This window comes from Salvelinus sp. IW2-2015, linkage group LG6.2 (assembly GCF_002910315.2).
Source record: "Salvelinus sp. IW2-2015 linkage group LG6.2, ASM291031v2, whole genome shotgun sequence".
Lineage (NCBI taxonomy): Eukaryota > Metazoa > Chordata > Actinopteri > Salmoniformes > Salmonidae > Salvelinus > Salvelinus sp. IW2-2015.
This window is the reverse complement of record NC_036846.1, coordinates 14,653,602-14,679,703: the sequence shown is the minus strand read 5'-3', so window position 1 is coordinate 14,679,703 and position 26,102 is coordinate 14,653,602. Positions and strand designations below refer to the sequence as shown.

The following is a 26,102-nucleotide window of genomic DNA, read 5'->3' as shown; positions in this document are numbered from 1 at the left end:
TACTGTATTACTGTAGTGTTTATTGTATTGTATGCTATTTTGTTTTTGTAGAACTGAAAGACGACCATCACGTGGTGGTAGAACACGTCTATTTACAGATGAACAGGAGGCTGCCATTGTGCAAATGGTAGTTGAAAATAATGCCATAACACTGCGGAAATCCAACAACAGATTATTGAAAACACTGAAAACATCAGAGTGAGCTTATCAACAATAGCTTGCATCCTTAAGAAACACCATCTTCGGATGAAGCAAATCTACAGAGTCCCATTTGAAAGGAATTCCCAAAGAGTGAAGGATAAACTGTATGAATATGTGCAAGTAAGCAGTGTAGTGGTATTACACTCCTGAAACATTAGAGACTCATTGATGTTGCCAGTGAACTTTACTATACAGCAATTACAGTATTTACTGTCATTTCAGAGAATCGTGGAGTTGGATGCAAGTCCTGTCCCCCAGGAACTCATATTCATAAGTGAGGCTGGATTCAATTAAGCATCATTGGTCAACGCGCCATCATTGAGGTATTGTCACGCCCTGACCGCAGAGAGCCTTTTAATTTCTCGATTTTGTTAGGTCAGGGTGTGATTTGGGTGGGCATTCTATGTTCTATATTTCTTTGTTTTTGGCCGAGTGTGGTTCCCAATCAGAGGCAGCTGTCTATCGTTGTCTCTGATTGGGAATCATACTTAGGCAGCCTGTTTTGCCACCTTAGTTGTGGGATGTTGTCTTCGTTTAATGCATGTATAGCCTTACGGAGCTTCACGTTCGTTTTTGTTGTTTATTGTTTTGTTGGCGACATTTAAAAAATAAAGAAAAATGTACACTTACCACGCTGCACCTTGGTCCGGTCATTTTCAAGATGACGCTCGTGACAGAACATCCCACCACAAGCGGACCAAGCAGCGTGGCCAGGAGGGGCAGACAGAGTGGAGGACATCATGGACCTGTGAGGAGGTGATGTCAGGACACGAGAGCCTGCCGTGGAAGCAGGCAGAGGCAGCGAGGAAGGCGGAAGCAGAGAGAAAAGGGGACCAGCGTTACACAGGGTCACGGCTGGCAAGGAAGACCGGGAAGCCAATCCCAATTTTTTTTGGTTTGGGGGGGGGGGGGGGGCACACGGGTAGGTTGGCGGAGCTAACTCCCCGTGCTCACGGTAGGGAGCGTGGTACTGGTCAGGCACCGTGTTATGCGGTGAAGCACACCGTTTCTCCAGTGCGCGTTCACAGCCCGGTGCACTCTGAGCCAGCTCTCCGCATGTGTCGTGCTAGAGGGGGCATCCAGTCAGGACGGATTGTGCCAGCACAGCGCTCCTGGTCTCCGGTGCGCCTCTTCGGCCCAGGGTATCCTGCGCCGGCTCTGCGCACTGTGTCTCCGGTGTGCCGTCACAGCCCAGTGCGTCCTGTGCCTGCGCTCCGCACGTGCCGGGCCAAAGTGGGCATTCAGCCAGGGCGAGTGGTGCCAGCTTTAAGCACCAGATCTCCAGTGCTCCCCCACAGCCCGGTTTGACCTGTGCTTGCTCCACGGACCAGGCCTCCAGTATGTCTCCCCAGCCTGGTGAGTCCTTGGCCTGCTCCACGGGCCAGTCGGGGCCTGCAGCGACAGTTCCAGTCCGGAGCTTCCGGCGACAGTTCCCAGTCCAGAGCTTCCGGCGACAGTTCCCAGTCCAGAGCTTCCGGCGACAGTTCCCAGTCCAGTCCAGAGCTTCCGGCGACGTTTCACAGTCCGGAACCTCCAACGACGGGCCACAGTCCGGAACCTCCAACGACAGGCCACAGTCCGGAACCTCCAACGACGGGCCACAGTCCGGAACTCCAACGACGGGCCACACTCCGGAATCTCAATGACGGTCTACAGTCCGGAACCTCCAAAAACGTCCTACAGTCCGGAGCCTCCAGCGACAGTCCCCAGTCCGGAGCCTCCAGCGACGGTCCCCAATCTGGAGCCTGCAGCGAGGGTCCCCAGTCCGGGGTCGGCGACGAGGGTCCCCGCACCAGAGGCGCCACCAAAGTGGGGGGAGCCAGAGGTGGAGCGGGGTCTGCGTCCCGCACGGAGCCGCCACAAGATAGATGCCCACCCGGACCCTCCCCTATAGTGTCAGGTTTGCAGCCGGAGTCCGCACCTTTGGGAGGGGGGGGGGGGGGGGGTACTCACCACGCTGCACCTTGGTCCGGTCATTTTCAAGAATGGTGTGACTGGTATCTGGCCAGCGCGGGGGAAAAGTCACCATATGCGCAGCTATGAGCCACAATGGGGTCCTCCACTGCCATGCCACCCTTGGACCATACACACTGCCCATCTCCTTAATTTCCTGAACACTTTACATGACAATCTTTTTCAGCCAGTGCAGAGAGGGCCAGGCGATCCTGAGCAGCAAATGTATGTTCTAATTTGGGACGTGAGTTTCGCTACTGCTTCCATGACCATCCCAGGTTTACAATTCTCTATCTCACACCATATTCACCATTTCTCATTCCCATTGATTTGTTTTCCGCATGGGGGTGGAAGGTGTATGATCGCACACCCCATGAACGTATGGCCGTTCTCCAGGCAATGGGGAGGCCTGTGGTGACATTCCGGTCCTTTCAGGGGTGGATGCATCATGCCAGAAGATATTTCCCCCGCTGTCTGGCCAAGGAGAATATCGCCTGTGATGTTGATGAAAATCTGTTGCTGGGCCAAAACAACAGATATGACTGATTTTGTTTTTGCAATGGAGTATTTGTTTCCCGACTTATGATTTTACTGTATTTTGACAGTTTCTTTATCTATTCTGTACAATTGATCTAACATACAGTACAGTAGTACAAATAGGCCTATTTTTATTCCTTTGCATATGCAAAATATATTTGCTGTATGTTTGCATTTTTACTGTATGTGTGCTTACAGCATGCTGTTTGACATGTATTGATAAATGTTGAAATATAAAACGTACATTTTTGTAATTGTGTTACTTTCTTGTTTGAGTACACACAAACAACATACAGTATAACAACAAAATCTTAGTCTTTACACTGAAATAGGTTCTGATAGTAGTGTTTTGAATGTCCCATTAGTGTGATCTTCGTTATCACAAAGTTAGATTAATTTGATGTATGTTTTATTTTGAGCAGGGAGTACATGGTTTTGATTGTTGTGTTTCATTTTGCAAGTTGTCTGTGGGATTTGGGGAAATTGGCTAACTGTTTTGAGTACCTAAGATGTAGTTTCAGCAAACGTGTGTTAACAATTGTGAAACTGTAAAGCACCCTTTGCTGGCTCTAACAGCCGCCCAATCAGTTTGCTGCCTGCTCTTAGTAAACTGATGGCGGGAATTGTGTTTGACCAAATACAATGCTATTTTTCAGAGAACAAGTTAACTACTGACTTTCAGCATGCATATAGAGAAGGGCACTCAACTTGTACTGCACTGACTCAGATGACTGATGATTGGTTAAAAGAGATGGATTTCAGTGCAGCCTTTGATGTTATTGATAATGTTGCATATAAAGGGTGTGACCATTGAGCAAGCTGAGGAAGCTAAATTCCTAGGTACAACACTGGATGGTCAATTATCATGGTCAAGTCATATTGACAAAGTTGTGAAGATGGGGAGGGGTATGGCTGTTATAAAAAGATGATCTGCGTTTTAACACAAAGATCTAGATATTCAGTCTCTGGTATCATCCCATCTTGATTACTGTCCTGTAATATGCTAGCAAAGCTGCAGTTGGCTTAAAACGGAGCAGTACACTTTGCCCTTAATTGCACATACAGAACTAACATCGACAACATGCATGCCAGTCTTTCTGGGTTGAGGGTTGACCAGAGATGAATTGCTTCTCCTAGTTTTTATGAGAAGTATTACTGTAATGAAAATTCCAGATTGTCTGCATAATCAAATAACATTCCTCTCAGACACCAATACATACCCCACAAGACATGCCACCAGGAGTCTCTTCACAGTTCTCAAGTCCAAAACGAATTCACGGCAAAGCACAGTATACAGAGCCATGATTGCATGGAACTGCCTTACAGTGGCAATTTCAGCATGTAAATCTTGGTGGGGCAAATATTGGATGCATGCCAGCAAAGCCACTACATAACACAACACCAGCGGTGGAAAAAGTCCCCAATTGTCATACTTGAGTAAAAGTAAAGATACCTCAATAGAAAAAGTGAAAGACACCCAGTAAAATACTACTTGAGTTAAAATCTAAAAGTATTTGGTTTTAAGTATACTTTAGTATCAAAGTAAATTTTATCGCTAAAATGTACTTAATTATCAAAAGTAAAAGTATAAATGATTTCAAATTTCTTATATTTAGCAAACCAGACGCACCATTGTCTTGTTTTTTACAGTTACGGATAGCCAGGGGAACACTCCGACACTTAGACATAATTTACAAATGAAGCATGTGTGTTTAATGAGTCCGCCAGATCAGAGACAGTAGGGATGACTAGGGATGTTCTGTTGATAAGTGCGTGAATTGAACCATTTTCCTCTGCTGCGAAGCATAAAACATTTAACAAGTACTTTTGGGTGTCAGGGAAAATGTATGGAGCAAAAAGTACAGTATTTTCTTCAGGAATGTAGTGAAGTAAATGTAAAAGTTGTCAAAAATAGAAATAGTAAAGTACAGATACCCCAAAAAACTACTTAAGTAGTACTTTAAAATATTTTTATTTAAGTACTTTACACTGTCGTGGAAAATTGCAAGATTATGTTATAATGCTTGTATTGCATTGTAATGGTTGTTTTATTCGACAGAATAGAGTATTGTGTGTGTGTTCCACTGAGGATGGGCCTCTATGAGATAGCACTGACAGAGGAGATTTACGATGTCTTCGGGTGATAAAACCTAAAGAGCATTCCAGAGAACATGAGCTAATGGTTCTGTTCTATGTCGTACCAGGAAGTGACTGTTCCTTTTTGGAGTAAGGGGGCCAGACACTGGTCTTTACAATGGAAACTGTTGACACAGCAGTAACTGTCTGCTATGTTTTATAGATATATTTCATACAAATCTTGGGGGCGCTGTTTTCACTTTGTAAAAAATCGTGCCCAAATTAAACTGCCTCGTACTCTATTCTAGATCGTACAATATGCATATTATTATTACTATTGGATAGAAAACACTCTCAAGTTTCTAAAACCGTTTGAATTATATCTGTGAGTAAAACAGAACTCATTTTGCAGCAAGCTTCCTGACAGGAAGTGAAAGATCTGAAATCGAGGCTCTGTTCCAGGGCCTTCCTATTCATTTGCTTGAAATCTATGGATATACATGCACTTCATACGCCTTCCACTAGATGTCAACAGGCAGTGGGAGGTGGAATGGGGTGTCTAGCTTGATCTGAGGTCGAACAAGAGCTCTTGGAATGACGTGACCACTATTTCCTTTTTCTTCGAAGGACATCAGCATTGGCTTCTGAAAAGCGTTCGGTATAGACGGCTAATATCTCCGGCTTTGACTTTATTTGATACATGTGATAATATCATCGTAAAGTATGTTTTTTCAATATAGTTTTATCAGATTATTCAACGTTTATCGGGAGTTTTGGAGTTTTCCGTTCTCTGCGTTAGGTGAAGATGGACATCTTCGCGCCACTTGGCTAGCTAAGGTTGCTAATTCGACAGGAGAAGAGGACATTCTAAAACCAAACAACGATTTATTCTGGACAAAGGACTCCTTGTACAAGATTCTGATGGAAGCTCAGCAAAAGTAAGAACCATTTATGATGTTATTTCGTATTTCTGTGGAAAATATTTAGTCGTATTTTCCTTCCTTTTTGCGGGCGCTGTCTCGCTATAACGTAAGCTGTTTGTTATGGTAAAGTTATTTTAAAAAATCTAACACGGCGATTGCATTAAGAACTAGTGTATCTTTCATTTGCTGTCCAACATGTATTTTTTAGTAAAGTTTATGATGAGTTATTTGGTCAGATTAGGTGAGTGTCAGAAATATATCTGGAGATTCTGGGAAAAAGTTGCTACATTTTCACAATGTATAACCACGGTTTTCAGCTCAAAATATGCACATTTTCGAACAGAACATAAGTGTATTGTATAACCTGATGTTATAGGACTGTCATCTGATGAAGTTGGTCAAGGTTAGTGATTCATTTTTTTTTGCGATCGCTATCTTTGCGGTGAATGAATGCGGTTGTGTGTTTGGCTATTGTGGTAAGCTAATATAATGCTATATTGTGTTTTCGCTGTAAAACACTTAAAAAATCTGAAATATTGGCTGGATTCACAAGATGTTTATCTTTCATTTGCTGTACACCATGTATTTTTCATAAATGTTTTATGATGAGTATTTAGGTATTTCACGTTGCTCTCTGTAATTATTCTTGCTGCTTCGGTGCTATTTGTGATTGTAGCTGCAATGTAAAACTATGATTTATACCTCAAATATGCACATTTTCGAACAAAACATAGATTTATTGTATAACATGTTATAAGACTGTCATCTGATGAAGTTGTTTCTTGGTTAGTGACTAATTATATCTCTATTTGGTCGGTTTTGTGATAGCTACCTATGCGGTAAAAAGAATTGTGAAAATATGCGGTTGAGTCTTTTGCTATTGTGGTTAGCTAATAGAAATACATATTGTGTTTTCGCTGTAAAACATTTTAAAAATCGGAAATGATGGCTGGATTCACAAGATGTGTATCTTTCATTTGCTGTATTGGACTTGTGATTTCATGATATTTATATGCTAGTATTTACTTGTGGCGCTATGCTAGGCTATGCTAGTCAGCTTTTTTACTGATGAGGATGCTCCCGGATCAGGGATGGTGATGAAGTAGAGGTTAACCTTTATGAACTGTTCCTAAGATCTGTGGTTCGTCAGTGTAAGTTGAGAGGGGTGTATCTTGGCTATAAAATATCTTTGTACTTTTCTGTAGTCACTTCTCAAAGGTTCATTAGAAATAGTGAATTGTTGAAAGTCAAATGCTATTGCAAAGCTCTTATTAAAAAAGATGTAGTTTAAGTATAACTCTGACTGGTGTATAGTTTGTAACTCTCCTCATTTGGTAAAGCAGAAATATGCCACCACAACACTAAACAATACATTAATTGCACTATAATGGTGACAAACGGTGCCCACAAACTGATAGGGCCTACATAAAGCTGTCCCAAAAGCAAAGCTTTCTTTTGAGCAATCCTTACCACTGCTACACCTGGCTATCAGCGGAGCTTCGTCTGGCAGCGAAACAGTTCATTCAGCCTCATTTACTGCCTTTAAAAAAAACAAAGCTGAAATGGTGACTTGCTTAAACAAATGTGTTTTTTACTGACAATTGAGATGTACAAACTATGGCATAAGGGGACGACTAGCGGATAAGAGGCATTTAAAAAAAAAAACATTGTTTGCAAACTGATATCTGACAAATATTAATGCCAAAATAACATGCAAAACCAGCAACAACCCCCAAAAAACAGGTGGGGCTCAACAACAGGTGGGGCTCAGCACCACCTGCCCTGAATGACGTGTTGCCACCACTCCCATCTCCAATTACTCAAGCAAACAGCAAAATTACCTTTAAAAAAAGATTCAACAACATATCATGGAACAGCGGGGACTGTGAGGACACACACACACACAGACACACTTTAACACACACACTTTAACACACAAACACATACACACTTTAAAACACAAATACACACACTTTAAGACACAAACACCCACACACACAGAGACACACTCTAACACACACATTATTTTTTAATTGTATTATTTTAGTTGTATTGTTTGTATATCATTGTATTTTAAATGTGTGTGACTGTCCTTGTCTATCAGTGTATCCGTGTTTTGTTACTGGTACACCTGCCCCAGCATCATCAGGCCTCAAAACGTGTTTCATACCAACTCTCTTGAAATCTTTACTGGGTATGTCTATTTTTTGCTGTGTGCATGTAGGCTGGTTTCTCATAAGCAGGGCTTTTTGTACTGTATATAGTATGCCTTGTTTTACTTTAATGATCAGCAGGCACCAATCGTTAGCCTGGTCCCAGATCTGTTTGTGCTGTATAGCTGTAGGAGATGGAAAGACAGCATAAACAGATCTGGGACCAGGCTAACCAAATGTAACTCTCTTGATTGTATAGCTGTCAACATAGGCTTTGTCTTCTATGTATTCCTCATTGAACAATATCCTGCTAGTTCTTCCATTTATTCCTCATGGAATAATATCATGTTACTTCTTCTATCTATTTCTCATTGAACAATATCCTTCTAGTTCTTCTATCTATTCCTCATTGAACAATATCATGATAGTTCTTCTATTTATTCCCCATTGAACAATATCATGATAGTTCTTCTATTTATTCCTCATTGAACAATATCATGATAGTTCTTCTATCTATTCTTCATTGAACAATATCATGATAGTTCTTCTATTTATTCCTCATTGAACAATATCATGCTAGTTCTTCTATCTATTCCTCATTGAACAATGTCATGCTAGTTTCACCCAAGACTAGTATCATCCCTCCATCCACAGGTCTTCCAGAGAGAGTGTTCCTCTACTTTGTCTCAGGGATCTGCCCCGGTCTAGTCTTCCTGCTCTGTCTGTTCGGCCTGCGCTTCACCGTGGTGAGGGACGTCAAGGACTTGGTGACAGAGCTGGGGGATAAAGGCCTGCAGTGTCTGAATATCTACAGGGATTTATTGTATGGTATTATATTCTAAAAGGCCTGCAATACCTGAGAATCCACGGGGAAGCTGGTGGGAATAGACAGCAACAACACATTAATCATGGACTGAAAATGAACATTTAGTACCAATTATTTTCTTGTCATTTCATGTGATCTACCTTTCCTTAATATACGTAGTATACAGGGTTGGGGAGTAACTGATTACATGTAATCAGTTACATATAATCTGTTTACAAAAAACGAATCAGTTACGTTACCAGTGACAATATTGTAATCAGATTACAGATACTTTTGAAAAACTAGAGGATTACTTTTAAATTCAGAAAGGATTTTTCCGATATTTACTTTTTCATGATGAAACCTTTCTGTTTTCTCAATGACATTCAATTCAGCATGGAAAAAAGGAGCACGTTTAAGTTTGTTGATGAATCCTTCTTGTCTTCTTCTAATGCTTCTGAAGGGGAAAGAAATTCAAAAGTAACTGAAAGTAATCACATTACATTACTGAGTTTGTGGAATCCAAAAGTTACGTTATTGATTACAATTTGATAGGTAACTAGTAATTGTAACAGATAACATTCAGAAAGTAACCTACCCAACCCTGGTAGTATATGATATGGTGACCTAACATCATTATATTGAGATGAGTGGAGTGAACCATACGCACAATAACATGACATCATGGTTTTAGTTGGTGAGTTCTTTCAACTTATTGCTTTGAAGTTTTGGGAAATTACAGAACAATTTCAGTTGCACTGAGTCAAATCAAATGTTTGTTTGATTTTGACTATTAAATTACTTAAACTGTAAAGAGGACTCTCTCTCCCTCTACCACGCCTGCTGTCTCGAACTTTAAATGACCCTGCTGGTAATCTATGAATGTTTTGAAGAACAATCTGGCCTTAATGGCCATGTTCTATCTCCACTCGGCACAGCCAGAAGAGGACTGGCCACCCCTCAGAGCCTGGTTCCTCTCTAGGTGTATTCCTAGGTTTCTGCCTTTCTAATGAGTTTTTCCTAGCCACTGTGCTTCTACATCTGCATTGCTTGTTGTTTGGGGTTTTAGGATGGGATTCTGTATAACCACTTTGTGACAACTGCTAACGTAAAAAGGGCTTTATAAATACATTTGATTTGATCTTAATGTAGCCTACACTAAACTGTCCATCAAGCATTTAATAATAATTTGGTGGGTGCTTATACTTGTCCTATTTCAAAATTAGAAATGTGTTTTTTTGCATATCCCAACTCCCCCTGTAACACCCTTGGATAATGGGGTCACGGCCAGCGACCCTGAAGCAATTAGCATTCAGTGCCTTGCTCAAGGGCACATCAACAGATTTTTTCACCTTGTCGGCTCTGGGATTTAAATTAGCAACCTTTTGATAACTGGCCCAACACTCTAACCGCTAGGATTCCTGCCGCATAGGTTCAACTGTCTCAAACACATTATTGATAATGTTAGTCCAGGTAAGAGATTAGAAGACAGATTTTTTTATAAATGGATCAGAGAGCTTTGTCGACCTAGTCCCTAATTAGGTACTGTATTAGCCTAATAAAGTGAACAGGAGCTAAAGGGTTCTTATGGACTCATTCCTTATAGTATGATCAATTTGAAACCAATTATATTCTATACCTTTCATCGTACCCACACACGCACATATAGCCCAAAGGCCGGCAGATGGCTATATTGAGCTGGTATTAATGCTTTCATTTTACCGTCCAAACGCATTGAATGCAGCCGGCAAACACTCGTATCCCCGTGGACCGATTCAACCTAAAACATTCTCCACGCGGACTGTAAAAGCGTCGATTTCCTCCTTAACTAGATTTAATGTCTGAAAATATGAATACTTTCTTCCTGAAACTCAATTTTCCACCACCTGGATGCAATATGCAACATTTAGTTGTGGAAAATGGTGTTTCATAAATAAAGTACGCATATTTTCCCCCTTCTTGCCATTAAATCTAGTTATGGAGGAAATCGATGCATTTGCAGCCTGAATGGAGAATGTTTTAGGTACAAACCGGTCCACGGGGTATGATTGTATTTTCGGCTGCATACAATGCATTGGATGGTATGATGGAAAAGACTCAATCAATATCTCCATCTGCCGGCCTTTGGGCTAACACACACACACAGTTTGATGCTGGAGCAGGCCTTATGATTCTGATAATATAAGTCCAGACTGTTCTGATGTAGCCTGTGTATGGGAATTCATATTTTTTCCCTTCCCATATTATGACCCCGTCCTTCTCGTTTAATATGTATGCGCAAATGATGCGCAGCGTAGAAGTTCTCATTAGCGAAATCTGACACTGGCTGTAACCACACGTCGCAAGTCCGGGGTTTTCGTAGCAGCTGGATGGCTAGCTGTCTAGCCTGGCATCTGGAAGCTGTGACATTGAAGAGGAGGGAAGACAGCGTTGAAGAAAAGGTGCCACATCGAGGATTTACTAGCGATCTAATTACACTATTATCAAAGCTAGCTATGCTACCGGCATTTTGATGAACACAGCTACCGTTAGTTAACTACCACGCATATTTTGTGTGACCGCGAACGTGAGTTGCGTCTGAAAACAAACTTCCAGGACCAAACTAACATTTTCTCATGACAGCAATATCAACATAGCATGACTACTACTAGCCTAGGCCCTAGCACTCCCCCGCCGTTTAAACGTCCCGGTAGACAGCTGTCACCCGGAACATTCCTTGGGTAAAACGTCTGGACGGTCCGTGTATATACCAATAGTTACCACCCGTAGCTAAATATATATTGGTGAGAATGGATTCCTCCTCGAGCTTCGGGAGTGACGAGCAGTGCTTGGCAATATCCTTTTGAAAGTCTGCCATTTTTTTGTTTTGCTTTTTTAAAACTAGGTAGCTGTTAGCATGCTAACATAGCTATAGGTTTTTAGTTCGCTAAGTTATCCAGCTAAATTAACTGTTTAGGTTTGGTTGCATTTGATATTTTTAATAATATTGTCTTGCAGGTCAAACATTTTGTTGTTTACTCTGAATATTTCAGCTGATTAGTGTTTTTCTCAGTCTGACACTGAAATAATGATCCATGCTTTACTAGCAGGGTTGATTTAATACTAATGTCTTTCCAAGAAAGCCTTTGGTCAACTGACCAAGACCATACGGAGAGCACACATTACACCGGTTTTTAATTCTCTGTTTGTTTTCTGTGTGTTTTAGAATAGATTTTGAAAGTTTTAGAATTTATTTAGAAACTATTATTTTATTAGTCTTTAAATCACTTCACGATCGTGCACCCCAATACATGACAGACATGCTTTTAAGGAATGTACCCAGTAGGTCCCCCAGTTCCTCTGGCACTGGCCTTTTAACTATCCCAAATCCTAGGACCAAGAGGCAGACTTTAGTTACTATGCCCTCAGCCTCTGGAACAGCCTGCCAGAGAACCTGAGCTTTTAAACTGTGAAATTGTGGCCATTTTTTAAAATAGATCTTTAACACATTTTTATCTTTGTTTTTCAACAGGGTGCTCTTAGTCTTTTAGTCATTCAGTTATTTTAGATAATGAATGTTTTGTATATATGATTTTATTACATTTCAGCTTTTTTTAATATATTTTTTTTACCATGGATTAGTCTCTACAGTCCTTGTTCTCTGCTTTTACTGTTTGAACTTCCATGGTTGTTATAGATAGATTGCTTGTCTCGTGGCCTTTTTGTTTTTATTCATTTACCTGTGAAGTGCATTGCGTTGCATCCATGTCTGAAATGTGCTATATAATTAAAGTTTGATTTGTTAACCCACTAAGCCTAGTTAGCTAGCTAGGAATATTCTGTCCGTAGAATTATAATACAAAATAGAATTGAATAGGATCTCTATGGCTCTGTCCAGCTGTGCATGCCTTGGAATCGCAACAGCCTACAAACTCTTGCTTTTTGGTTCAGTTTCCAAAACAATGTAACCAAATAACCAGTTACTTGGTCCATACAGTATATGGTCATGATGACTTACTGTTTGTAGGTTGTGCAACTGCACTAACGAGCTTAACAATTTTTCTCTCTCAATAATACCACATAAGCCTTATACACGTCTTCCATTGTTATTAACGTATAGCTCCATTTTAAGTATTTCACAACAACCTTGAATAGACAACAGTCTGGAATAGCTAGTGTGGTTAAATATTTGTTGACCAAATCATAGCAAATATTCTGGTCACTCAGCCTATTTGTAGTTTCATCTTCAAGTTCTAGCCTGCCCTAGTGTGTGTCCCAGCCCTCTCATCATTGCTGCTGGTTCCTTAATAGTGATGCTCAAACTGTAAGAGGACAGGAGGTAAGGCTTTCCGGTCAGAAGGAGCCCAGGCTACTGTCACTGATTGAGTTCTCTGGGGAGTTTATGTAAGTACTAACATAAGAGAACTCAGTGTCTGAAAATGTATGTTCATTCATATCTGCCTTTCTCACCCATACTGGGTCATAATGATGAGTTGTACTCAAGTGGTCAGGTTTATTTCTGTCAAGCAGTGGTGTACAATTTGAGATGAAACATTGCATTGCAAAACCTTTTCCTGTCCGACTGCTACTTGCAAGACATTTTTGCTTGTGTGGACCATCTGTACAAGACTATGCAGAAAGACCATACCAATGTTTGCCATGGTGTTCTGTAGTCTACCTTGAATTACAAGGTTCCGCAGTGCCCTGGCTGTGTCCTGATGGGATTTCACTGCCAAATGCATGCAGGCCAATTATTACAAACCTCAGATCGCCTAGTGGTTTTCATGTCAGAATCTCATGTTGACGCAGTCAGCTGCCAAAGTGGCTTTTTCTGCAATCAGATGTTTTTATATATTGTTTTGATATCTGGGCACGGACCCCCTGCAGTACCTCCCCACTTTGAGAAGCACGGGTTAACAGCACCACTCTAGGCTTTATCTGACAGCCAGCAGATGAGGAGATTCTCAGTCATCAGCTCTGAACATGGTTGCTTGTTTGATGTTTTTGTTTAGTGCGTGATAATACTCAGGACCATTTCAGCTGGTGTGTGTGTGCAGTATAGAGACAGAGGTTAGCCCCAGTGCCAGCCATCACGCTGCCTATTATGTCTGTATCCCACCACCACTCTAATGAGACTCACATGAGAGCGCACACAAACTCCGTGGTCGACTACCTAAATGCATTAAAACTATGTACACACTGAGCCAAGGCACTTAACCCCCCACAAAATCAGTGTGGCAGCCCCCTGCTCCAACCTCTATGTATCTAATAGCCCCCTGCTCCAACCTCTGTATCTAACAGCACCCTGCTCCAACCTCTGTATCTAACAGCCCCCTGCTCCAACCTGTATATGTACATTGCATTCTGAAAATATTCAGACCCCTTGACTTTTTCAGCATTTTGTTATGTTACAGCCTTATTCAAAAATCTATTAAATGTCTTTTCCCCTCAATCTACACACACTATCCCATAATGACAAAGCAAAAACATTTCTTTTTTGTTGCAAATTGATAAAAAAAGAATAACTATCACATTTATATAAGTATTCAGACCCTTTACTCCGTACTTTGTTGAAGTACCTTTGGCAGTGATTACAGCCTTGTCTTCTTGGGTATGATGCTACAAGCTTGGAACACCTGTATTTGGGTAAGTTTCTCCCATTCTTCTCTACAGATCCTCTCAAGCTCTGTCAGGTTGGATGGGGAGCATCACTGCACAGCTATTTTCAAGTCTCTCTAGAGATGTTCGATTGGGTTCAAGTCCGGGCTCTGGCTGGGCCACTCGGACATTCAGAGACTTGTCCCGATGCCACTCCTGCGTTGTTTTGGCTGTGTGCTTAGGGTCGTTGTCCTGTTGGAAGGTGAACCTTCGCCCCAGTCTGACGTCCTGAGCGCTCTGGAGCAGGTTTTCATTAAGGATCTCTCTGTACTTTGCTCCGTTCATCTTTCCCTCGATCCTGACTAGTCTATTAGCCCCTGCTGCAGAAAAACATCCTCACATCATGATGCTGCCACTACCATGCTTCACCATAGGGATGGGGCCAGGTTTCCTCCAGACGTGACGCTTGGCATTGAGGCCAAAGAGTTTAATCTTGGTTTCATCAGACCAGAGAATGTTGTTTCTCATGGTCTGAGAGTCCTTTAGGTGCCTTTTGGCAAACTCCAAGCGTGCTGTCATGTGCCTTTTGAGGAGTGGCTTCCATCTGGCCACTCTACCATAAAGGCCTGATTGGTGCTGCAGAGATGGTTGTCCTTCTGGATGGTTCTCCCATCTCCACAGAGGAACTCCGGAGCTCTGTCAGAGCCAGCTGTTGGAAGAGTTTTGGTGGTTCCAAACTTCTTCCATTTAAGAATGAGGTAGTCCACTGTGTTCTTGGGGACATTCAATGCGTAAGAATTTTTTTTGGTACGCTTCCCCAGATCTGTGCTTCGACACAATCCTGTCTCAGAGTTCCACGGACAATCCTTCGACCTCATTGCATGGTATTTGCTCTGATATGCACTGGCAACTGTGGGACCTTATATAGACAGGTGTGTGCCTTTCCAAATCATGTCCAATCAATTGAATGTACCACAGGGGGATTCTAATGAAGCTATAAAAACATCTCTAGGATGATCAATGGAACAGGATGGACTTGAGCTCAATTTTCAATCTCATAGCAAAGGGTCTGAATACTTATGTAAATAAATCATGTATTTCTGTTTTTTTTAAATGAGAAAAAACGGTTTTCGATGTGTCATTATGGGGTATAGTGTTTAGATTGAGAAAAAATATTGAATCAATTTTAAAATAAGGCTGTAATGTAACAAAATGTGGAATAAGTCAAGGGGTCTGAATACTTTCCGAATGCACTGTATGTGTGTCTTTCGGAGGTTGGGATGAAGAGGAAGTCACATTTCGGTTGGACATTGTGTACAATTGGTGAATAAAGTGAACTTAATCTAAGCCCTGCTCTAGTCTGAGTAGTAGGCCTATGCTATGCTCTCATAGGCTGAGATTTATTATTTATTTATCTAGGCAGGTCAGTTAAGAACAAATTCTTATTTACAATGACAGCCTACCCCGGTCAATCTCGGACGACGCTGTGCCAATTGTGCGCCGCCCTATGGGACTCGCAATCACGGCCGGATGTGATACAGCCTTGATTCGAACCAGGGACTGTAGGGTTGCCTCTTGGACTGAGATGCAGTGCCTTAGACCGCTCATAAATTAGTGATTACCAGGAGAGGTACCAGGAGGGGAAGATGTCAGGCATGTGTACTTCCAATGGCAAATGAGTTTTCAATTATGTTATGTCACTCTAGAGCTGGGACGATAAACTGAAAACTATCGACACGATCACTTATTGCAGGCATTTTGTTTATCGTTCATTATGATAACGTTAAGTAGTCTATACTAGCCTATAAGTTTTGAAATTAAATAAGTTATGGGTGATCGTTAATGGGACAATTGATGGCTACAACCATCAAACTAGTAGTAGCTTAAAGGATAATAAAAAACTGTGGTAGACATCCATGTTATGATCGTATCGTTCTATTTATCGTTATCGCATCAATTCATGGAATTTATCGCAATATGGATTTTTGTTCATATCGCCCAGTTCTGTCACACATTGAATTGATCGTTTTTTGCCGGGAAAATGGAGGGACAGAGCTTGCCATGGTATTAGTAGGCCTAGGCCTACTTGTTGATGATAGATGGAGCCTATTAGGCCTATATATAATGACAAGGGACATTTTAGGGGTGTTTTGGAAGAGAAGTTGGGTATACTACTTACGGTGCCATCTACAGCTAACGTAAACTCGTACATCGCCTTGGTCCGTACAATTGCCCTTATTTTAGCGCTCCAAAAACGTAATACTTCCAGATCAACTGTAATGTCAATACCATTGTAAAGCACAATTTATCCCCTTTCCAACAGAATCAATTACATGACCTAAACGCTGCCCGTTTCTACATAATTCAAGCAGGCAATGAGCCCCGTCGGGTCTTTTTAAAAATGGCGGGTGGGGAAGCGAAACTAATGCGTGATAGTGAGAAGGAGAGATGTTGTGTGGGAAAATTGCTTTTTTTCACTCGATCTGTCCAACTTATCACCTTATCGCCTCTAAAATGTAAATAAAACACTATAAAGAGTTTATATAATGTGTGAGAACATACCTATTTGAAGGTTTGTGTCGAATTTGAATCGGGTTTTTAGGGCGGTGATAAAGTGATCTTAGAAGTAAACAGTGGCTTTGAGAATGATGATCGCATGCAATAATGACGCAAAAAATGATTAGGTATCCCCCTTAGCCCCGTCACTGTCCATTTCTTGTTTTTAAACTATGAGAGAAGTGCTACACCTGGTGGAGAGAGATTGGAAGACAGAAATAGTTGCTTTATGCGTGCTGTACGTTACGACATGACACGTCACGATGTAACGGAGGGTCCGTTTTTTCAACTTTTCTCCAATACTATAGAGCCATTACCATGTCAATCAACGCTTGAATAGAAACCTAGTTCACACCCCCGATTTTGAAGTCAACACAGTCGCTACAGTCCCATTAGTTTTCTTTGTAGCCTCATTTGACTGTTGCTTTTGCGCACATTTGTACGGAATGGGGTGAGTTTACGCTAGCCTATTTGGAACAGAGTGTCCTGACCTGACACATTCAGACAAGCAGCCAGGGTTGCATCATGTTCCACTTCTCCACAGTAATCACATATCTGTTAAGAGTTGAAAGGACATGTTCTGACGCCCTGCCTGCTGCTGTACAGTCATTGGTAGGGAGTGAGACTTGACCTACATTAACCCTCATCACAGCTCAGACAGACGCTCCATTTGATTTGGATAAAAGCTTAGGCCTTGTGATCATTTCATATGAGGCTCTCATTTATTTGAATGTCTTGCATGGATTTCGGTTGGAATCGACTTCAGTTCACTGATGCTTTGGCTGTTGCATTGCAATCATCAGGGAGAGAAATATGACCCTACATTAACCCACACATCACAGCTCTGAAGCTCTAACATAAATACCTCATCATTTACTTTTCATTGCGCTTGCTTTTGAATATCTTGCATCATGAAACGGCAACTGTTTGGGCTAAGTTACATAAGTTCTGTTTACGTTTATTTTTGTTGCACTTAAATGTTTTAGGGAAGTCTGTAAAATCACTATGACAACACCTCTCTTGCTCACTATACTGCATGAGGTTTTATGCAAATGAGATGAAATTAAACTTCCTATCTGAAGACCAACCATGTAGGGTGCTGTATTCAAAGATAATTTCCTCCTCTCCCTCCAGGTTAGGTGTTTTGGCTAACCCTGATACTGTTGTGTCCTGTCCAGTACATCAGTTGTCCATACCCATCAACAGTCATTTTCAGATTGTGCGAGGTAAGTGACCACTAGGTCTAAATTCACCTTTTAAATTCCATGTATGCCTACCATTTAGTTTTTAATGTAACTAGGCTAAATGTTTGGGAAGTGTTATTGAATGGTACCATTGTTTGCAGTGCATGCTAAGGAAATGTTTTTGAACTGCTACAGTTCAGACTAGTTTTCAGAGATTTGATATAGAACGGTTCCTGTACCAACAGACAGCTGATTGTGATGCAGAGCCCCTCTCTTCTAAAGCCTGCAGGCATTTAAACTTGACATTCCTTAACGCCCTACCATGGTAGCAGTATTAACTCAAGGTTATTGCTTGTCGTAGTGGAACAAGTCCAAGGTGCGTTCTTTACGATGGCCAGACATTTGAAAGTCAACAGCTAGTAGCAAGAGCCTATTGACACCTGTTGTCATAACATATTCCCTCTTCCCCACAGACCTTTGAGCCTCACGTTTACAACTCTTTAACTTTCTCTTTTTAACTGCTTTATTTCAGAGGTCGAAGAAGCGCTGCTCATTGACTTGCCATCAAAAGGTAAGTAAGACTTTTCTCCTCAACCTTCCGTTTTTTTAAATGGTCATCCACCTTGATAGGTATTATTTCTAGTGGAGGTTTGCTATAAGCAATTCAGCATCATTGTGTTGTTGTTTCTACCTTATTATAGGAGCTTATGTGCAACATCAGTGTTGTGGCAACAGTACTACAATAAAAACATGACAATCGGTTGTAACAGAGCTCTTCATCCAATTTGGTTACATTTTTAGTGCATGCCATTCATGTCCTGAGCTCCATGCCTGGTTGTCTCTGCAGATTTATTTAGTTGCAAAAGTTGGTCATGAGTTGCCTGTGGCGATGGGACAACCTGCACTCTGTTGAAATAGCTCACTGTTGGCAAATCACTGTCTACCTCATTTTGTGCGGAGTTGGTAGAAATGCAAGTGGACATGGGTAGTGTCTCCATGGTTGTGGTGAGCGAGTAAATGGTATATTTGTATAGGCTAAGTTGTGGTAAATGTAACAACGTATCCTGTCATGTGTTGTCTGCCTGCCCCTCCTGCCCTGTCACTCTATACCCAGCAATAATTGCCCCTTAGGAATAAATTGTGTATTGAATTGAATGAGTCTGTGGTAGCCATAAGGGGAGTCAATGGTGGATGTGTGTTTCTCCCTGCCCCTCCAGCTTGCATTAGGATACGGGTCAGAGGGGAGAAAGCCCTGGAGCTGATTCTGGAGCTCCAGGATGATGAGCGCAGCCAGTCCTTCTTCTCCCAGTTGAAGAGAGCCAAGCAGCAAGGTGAGCCAGTCGTTCTCTCGCCCTCGCTCTTTCTCTCTTTTTCTCTTTCTCTTTTCATTCTGTCTTTCGCGCTCTCAGTCTCTCGCTGTCTCGCGCTCTCAGTCTTTCTCGCTGTCTCGCGCTCTCAGTCTCTCGCTGTCCTCGCGCTCTCCAGTCTCTCTCGCTTGTCTCCGCGCTCTTCAGTCTCTCGCTGTCTCGCGCTCTCGCTGTCTCGCCTCTCAGTCTCTCGCTGTCCTCGCGCTCTCTGTCTCTCGCGCTCTCTGTCTCTCGGCTCTCTGCTCTCGCGCTCTCCGTCTCTCGCTGTCTCGCGTCTCCATCTCTCGCTGTCTCGCGCTCTGTCTCTCGCTGTCTCGCGCTCTGTCTCTCGCTGTCTCGCGCTCTCTGTCTCTCGCTGTCTCGCGCTCGTCTCTCGCTGTCTCGCGCTCTGTCTCTCGCTGTCTCGCGCTCTGTCTCTCGCTGTCTCGCGCTCTGTCTCGCGCTCTCAGTCTCTCGCTGTCTCGCGCTCTCAGTCTCTCGCTGTCTCGCGCTCTCAGTCTCTCGTAGGCTCACGCTCTCAGTCTCTCGTAGGCTCACGCTCTCTCTCTTGCTTCTCTCTTTCTCTGACTATCTCTGCTCAACACTACTGTACCCTACAGACGTCCTTACTCACTAGTGCATGTATTATTCATGAACTCATCCAACATGTATTTATTTCCCCAGGGTGACTGACTTCCACTCCTTAGTAGTTTCCCCCTACGTCCTCTTCTCTCACGTTTCACCTATGTCTACCTGTTACATTCCTCAGCTATGTTTACGGTCAGATGCCCCTTTCAAGGTGGCAGTGCCACAGTACCTACTGGTACGTCCTATCTCTGACGTTGAGTTACCAGAGCCACAGGTGATAATCTCCTGTAGCTGTGTCTTTTGATTTAGTTTTGACTGTGGTTGATGTGGATTGTGGCTTATCTAAATGAGATTACTCGTATCAAATTAATATTGGTGTCCACTGTCTTCATATAATATGCCACAGTTAAAAGACTGGCAGGGCTCTACGCTGACCTTTTTTACAAGGTGCATGTGTGCGTGTATGTTGAAAAATGTAGGCACACACAAAGACATTTAGGAGCACAATTAAAAATATGAACGGTATTATAGATAGAATCCTTCATTCTTCTAAGCGCACTGGTGCTCCTAAATTAACATTCCAGGTTAAACAACAAAATATTTAGGCGCATAAGCGAGTAAAATGGTCTCACTGTAGAGCCCTGACTGTGTCCCATCACTACTCTGTTATAGATGCATTGTATATAGACTAATGTTTCACCCCCCCCAAAAGTGCTAAAAATATAGAAAATCCATTACATTTCTTAATGATTATGACCTCATTTACAACACCCACTCCTGGAATATTGAAAGGAATAGGCTACCTATTTTAAATATAGGTCCCCAAGCAGTTTGGCTTGATTGGGGACAGTAACAGTTTTTGAAATGTCGAACCGTTGCCTTGGCATCGCTGGTTAATGATTGAGACAGTGTAACCCCATTACCACAGGCTGAGGCTGCTTCCCAAATGGCACCCTATTTCCTATGTCCCTGGTCAAAAGTAGTGCACTTTATAGGGAATAGGGTGCCATTTGGGACACAACCTCTTTCTCTCTAACAGCCTTGTTGTGCTGGGTGTTGCCTCATTTCCCTAACATTTTATCTCTAGTAGTATTTGTATTGTGAAAGGTCAATAGAAACAAGATGGAGGTGTATAGAACAATGGGTGTGATCCTTCGAAGGGAGTGTTGTAGTGCTATTGTCATTGTATTGCATTTCTCTTTAGCTCTGCAAAAAACAACCTATATTTACTGTAATCTATGAGATCATTCTTGGCACTCGTATTAGGTTGCTATACACATTTGCAGTTTGCAACGTGTAGAGAAATGCTGTCTCATGTAACTCACAGAGTAGCTCTGTCTCTTGATTGAGTGATCCAGCGCTGCCAACTTTTCCACAGTCGAGTCCAAAAGCACGCAAATCAAAGCGATGGATCCTATCATGCCGGCTCCCTGCAAAGTCTCTGCCCCAGTCCCACCCATCCCTCCTCAGAGAGGGATCCACAAAGCTGTCAACTCTCACACCAAGCCCACCGGCATACCGCCACCGCCTCCCAACCTCAACAACAGCTCTTCAGCCAACCAGACCGGCACAGGTATGGATACATGGATAATATTGGTCAAATTGAATGAAGAAATTAAAATTGATTGCATTTTATAGAGAGCTTTTCCAGATTCTCAAAGCTCTTGACATTGTATGGAGAAACTTAACCTTATCCAGAACCAATGTCCAACACCCAGCTGGGTGATGCTACTGCAGCCATTTTGCACCAGATAGTTACCAGACATCAGCACACATTACAGTCAAGAGGTCAGGTGTGAATCCTAGACACTTGTTGCATATGACGGTTGAATGATACAGTGAATGTCACAAGGTTTCTCACATATGAATCTCTCCTCTGTCTCAGCTGACAGACAGGACCCAGCTCTTTCTCTGGCCATAGACTTTGGCTTCGAGGACAACTTCAATCATTCCCTCAAAGTGGAGGAGAAGAAGAACCAGCAGAATGGCATCGGGCCCCCCCGGGAAGCTCCTCCAGTTCCCCCTCTGCCTCCCCGTAAAGGCTCCTACACTCCCTCCAATCCTCTCCCACCCACGCCCATCCCCCCTTCCAAAGACAGAGTTTCGTCCATACAGGCTAAAGATGCCGCCTTCATCACGCCTGCCAAAACAGAGTGAGTGTTACCAGTAGGACCGTCCCATAGTAATTAGCATTTTGATAAAAGTCACCTTGTCCTAGAGAGATTTACATGGTTATCAAAACGTCACACCAGGTTAAGCCTAAACGAAATATAGCCCTTATTTTAAGTGTTTATCAAATCCCCTATGGGAAAAATGAATAGAAAAACTAATGGAACCATTTCCTTGTTTGACCGCTAGGTTTTATGGGTATTATGACACCTTCACTGTGGGGCTCATTTGGTGTCAAAGGGCCTCTATTTATAATTTCGGTGGCCTAGATCTTGATTTGTAGCCTTTACATCACACCCTACCTGAAGAATTATGTAATGGAATAACTGTGGGAATGACTCATCCTCACCTGATGTTGTAGTCTTAGTGTTGACCGGCCCACCTCGTGGAGTGACAGCCCCACCACCAACAGCATGCGGAACGCCATGTTCTCCACTCAGGCCAGCCAGAGAGAGTACCTCATCAAACACCGCCTGGCCAAGAAGGAGGAGGAGTACGTAGACATCAAGGACTTCAGGTGACTGTCCATGGGTTTGTGTGGATGGTGGGTGGGGCAGTGAGTCACCGACTGGGTTCGAACCTGGGCCTCCTGTGTGACCACATTAGCTTGTGGAGATGATGCAAGTCTTCAGGTCTCAGCCAAGGTAACATCACAAGAGTTGTTCATTGAACCAGCTCCATTACATATGCTCCCCTGCAGTAGCCACTTGTGAGTCTGGCCAGAAACTTGAGGAGATCCATTGAAAGTGGGTTATAGCAGCAGTTATTCTACATTTTTCTGTAGTCTAGTTTTTCCGTGGTTCATTTTCAAAATGTGCAGGGTCCTGGGTTGAACTAAAAGTGTCTAAGCCAACTTTTACTCACTGAGCTGTAAGTTCTTATTCTTAGTTGTAACCCTTATCAGGCTACACTCTAGCACTAAACTCACACATGTTTCTGTCCACATAAGTATGTGAATGTCTATATACGAGTGTTTTGTATGTTTCAGATTATTTTCTGGAACATGGAATGTGAATGGCCAGTCTCCAGACAGCAGTCTAGAGCCCTGGCTGTGTTGTTCGCTAGAACCCCCTGACGTCTACGCTCTGGGGTCAGTGACACGTTTATCTGAGTACCCAATGTCTTCTACACAGCATGTATGAAGGAATGAACCTGGGTCGTATTCATCAGTGCAAACCGTTACAAAAATGTTTTGCAACGGAAAATGAAGACAAGCGTTTCTTATTGGACAACTTCAGGTAGTCCCTTCTGCTTCAGTCCGTTTTCTTCTGTTTGTTGCCTAGTAAATACGACCCAGAGTTGTGGATCTAACATACTTTTCTGAATTGGATCCTCTTAATTCCACATCATTAATGATGGATGGACGTTGCTAGTTGTAAACTAGACAGTTCATTACATACTATAAAGAGTGATTTTGAGCAATTTCCCAAACATTGGAACTACCGCGCTGATTTCCCTGTGCATTCTGGGTGCCGTAGTTTCCAGGAGCTGGACCTGAGCACGGAGGCCTTCTTCTATCTTGACTCCTCTAAGGAGCAGCTGTGGGTGGAGGCTGTGGAGAGAAGTCTCCACCCCAAAGCCAAGTACAAGATGGTGAGTCAATGAGCGCACTCTTCTCATCTTCAGTGGAAAACACAACTGGTTTAATCAACTACAATATTAGGTTATTGTAATTACACACTGAGAGCAGTAGATGTTGATAAAAGGACATCTTTAGGTCATAATAGACTGATAGAATTTGGATGTGGATGCTTCTGTCTCCCCAGGTGCGTACCATCCGACTAGTGGGCATGATGCTGGTGGTGTTTGTCAACAAGGTGCACAAGAATCACATTAAAGAGGTTGCGGCGGAGCACGTGGGAACTGGTATCATGGGAAAAATGGTACGAACGAGTCAAGTCAACTAAGAGGAAGTGCTTGTGTTTGCCTTTTGCTCCCATTAACTTTACGACTTAATAACATCATAACTTTATAACTTTGACATTTATAGATACGTTTGGTACACAGAACATAGACATAATGTGAATGAGATATTTGAATACCACAATAATATACTGCTACTGCAAAGTATTGTATTATTATGCTCATATACTCTAAACGGTATAGTTTTTCATATAACACGTGTCCTTTAAACCCATACGGGCTGAGCATCTGTTGCAAGATGCTTTACTAAACAAACAAATCAATCAGTCAGTCAACATACAATGTTTTCTTTTCTCCTTCCAGGGCAACAAGGGAGGTGTGGCGGTGCGCTTTGTGTTCCACAACACCAGCTTCTGCTTTGTCAACTCCCACCTGGCGGCCCACGTCGAGGACTTTGAGAGGAGGAACCAGGACTACAAAGACATCTGTGCCCGCATGAGCTTCCACATGCTAGACCACCCTCCCCTCAATATCGTCAAACACGAGTCAGTCCCCTCCAAGACCCATACTGTAGAGTCATAGGCCTTGTTCCAATGTCTACACTAGCATACCACTTAGTGCATTAGCCATGTATTCTCAGTAATACTATGTATTTCAGGATCAAGGGGCTTACAGTAGTCATTACTATTATAGATGGAATTCTTTGGTGCTAATGTAATTAAATCCCAGAGAGAGACATTCTCAGGTAATAGTTCGGCATTTCAACATATCATTTAACTGTAAAATAGTGTAACCATGTCACAGTTTTTTTTCATACAGTCTAATGTGTAAACGTATGGTATTACTGTAAGACTGTTTACTTGCTGTTGTGTTACAATACATAACTCTTCATCCATTCTGTGGTCCAGTGTAGTGATCTGGGTAGGAGATCTGAACTACCGGTTGTTTGTGTACGATGCAGCTGAGGTCAAACAGCTCATCTCCCACAACCAACTGAGGAAACTGCAGGAGTATGACCAGGTGAGAATACACACACACACATCTGTTATCTAGTCCGTTGTCAATGTTTAAAAAAAAAAAATTATATTAAAATACGAATGAACTAATACTGCTTGAAGTCATGTTGGCATTTTAAAGTTCTGCACAACAACAAAAAGAAAGACATTGAATATAACAAAGCTGGATTTGTACAGTGGAGTTAGGACTTTTGTGTCCTCCTCATTTCCTCTTTTTTCTGGTTGTTTAAAGGGTTATAAATACTGGAGTTCCTCTGTCTGTCTCTGAATAATGTGTTGTTGGTATATTTCCCCTCCTGCCTCTGTGTGAAGCTAAATATCCAGAGACAGAACAAGCGAGCTTTCACAGACTTCATGGAGGGAGAGATCAATTTCATGCCCACGTACAAGTATGACGCCAAGACGGACCGCTGGGACTCTAGGTAAAATACCACTGATCCTGATTCCTTTCCCACCAATCACATACTTCTAGAACACCCATAGAGTTTTGTAGTTTGATGTGTCTGCTATTATCCCCCCACCCTCCACCCAACTGAGTGCAAAGGATATACCCTGTGTAGGCTAATCCTCATATGCCATAGCACCTTGATTATTCATGTTAACATACCTGGTAAGATCAAACCTGAAAAGTCAGATTTCCAACCATTCTCTCCAATATTGACGAGGTGGGCCGGGCCCCCTAAGCAGCTTTGTTCCCCACTGCCTAAATAACTTGAAAAGACCCAGGAAGTTTTTTGGGGGGAGTATGTGACTTACCTGGAAATCTAGGGTATTTAGGGAAACACTGGGTTGTGTGGCATTTAACTGAACATTTGTAACGGAAACTAAAATGACTGTTCCTTATTGCAAGGGTTCCCAAATGTTTTCACTCCTCCTTCAGCACAAGCACTGTTCATGATATAAACTGTTCAACCCCTCTTATTGGTGGAGAGGATTTAGCAGCTTTAAAGCTTACTTCCTGCAATTCTACACATTTTGTCATGGTGCAAAGAACACTGCAGTTTTAAAGCACATTTTCTTGCAATTCTATAAATGTTGGCATGTCTAATGTGTATTCATGTGATATTTGAGTGACAAAAAAATTACACAATATCTATGGGCTAAAAAACCTTCTTGTTGTTCTAGACATTTCTGCCAAGTTATAAAAAGCTCTGT

At 42.3% G+C, this 26,102-nt stretch overlaps 2 protein-coding genes across 4 annotated transcripts in view; both read left to right on the top strand.

Moving 5' to 3' along the window:
- LOC139027929 (protein eva-1 homolog C-like) overlaps positions 1–8,685 on the top strand; it is a 21,832-nt gene extending 13,147 nt beyond the window's left edge. The window contains exons 6-8 of the mRNA XM_070444147.1: positions 863–1,059; positions 1,392–1,557; positions 8,498–8,685. Coding sequence (XP_070300248.1) covers positions 863–1,059; positions 1,392–1,557; positions 8,498–8,685 — 551 coding nt within the window. The remainder of the gene's footprint in view (positions 1–862; positions 1,060–1,391; positions 1,558–8,497) is intronic.
- Positions 8,686–10,814: 2,129 nt separating this feature from the next.
- The window catches only part of LOC111965860 (inositol polyphosphate 5-phosphatase OCRL), a 28,079-nt gene continuing 12,791 nt past the window's right edge, over positions 10,815–26,102 (top strand). Inside the window, exons 1-13 of one of the 3 annotated variants that reach the window (XM_023990239.3) lie at positions 10,815–13,031; positions 17,916–18,007; positions 18,498–18,536; positions 19,183–19,296; positions 21,278–21,472; positions 21,785–22,052; positions 22,430–22,585; positions 23,057–23,158; positions 23,547–23,661; positions 23,835–23,951; positions 24,295–24,476; positions 24,840–24,951; positions 25,260–25,369. In XM_023990239.3, coding sequence (XP_023846007.1) covers positions 13,030–13,031; positions 17,916–18,007; positions 18,498–18,536; positions 19,183–19,296; positions 21,278–21,472; positions 21,785–22,052; positions 22,430–22,585; positions 23,057–23,158; positions 23,547–23,661; positions 23,835–23,951; positions 24,295–24,476; positions 24,840–24,951; positions 25,260–25,369 — 1,604 coding nt within the window. In that variant the 5' untranslated portion in view covers positions 10,815–13,029. Of the gene's footprint in view, positions 13,032–13,060; positions 18,008–18,497; positions 18,537–19,182; positions 19,297–21,277; positions 21,473–21,784; positions 22,053–22,429; positions 22,586–23,056; positions 23,159–23,546; positions 23,662–23,834; positions 23,952–24,294; positions 24,477–24,839; positions 24,952–25,259; positions 25,370–26,102 lie in introns of those variants that run through there. The other 2 variants (XM_023990237.2, XM_023990238.2) reach the window with 2 other exon arrangements.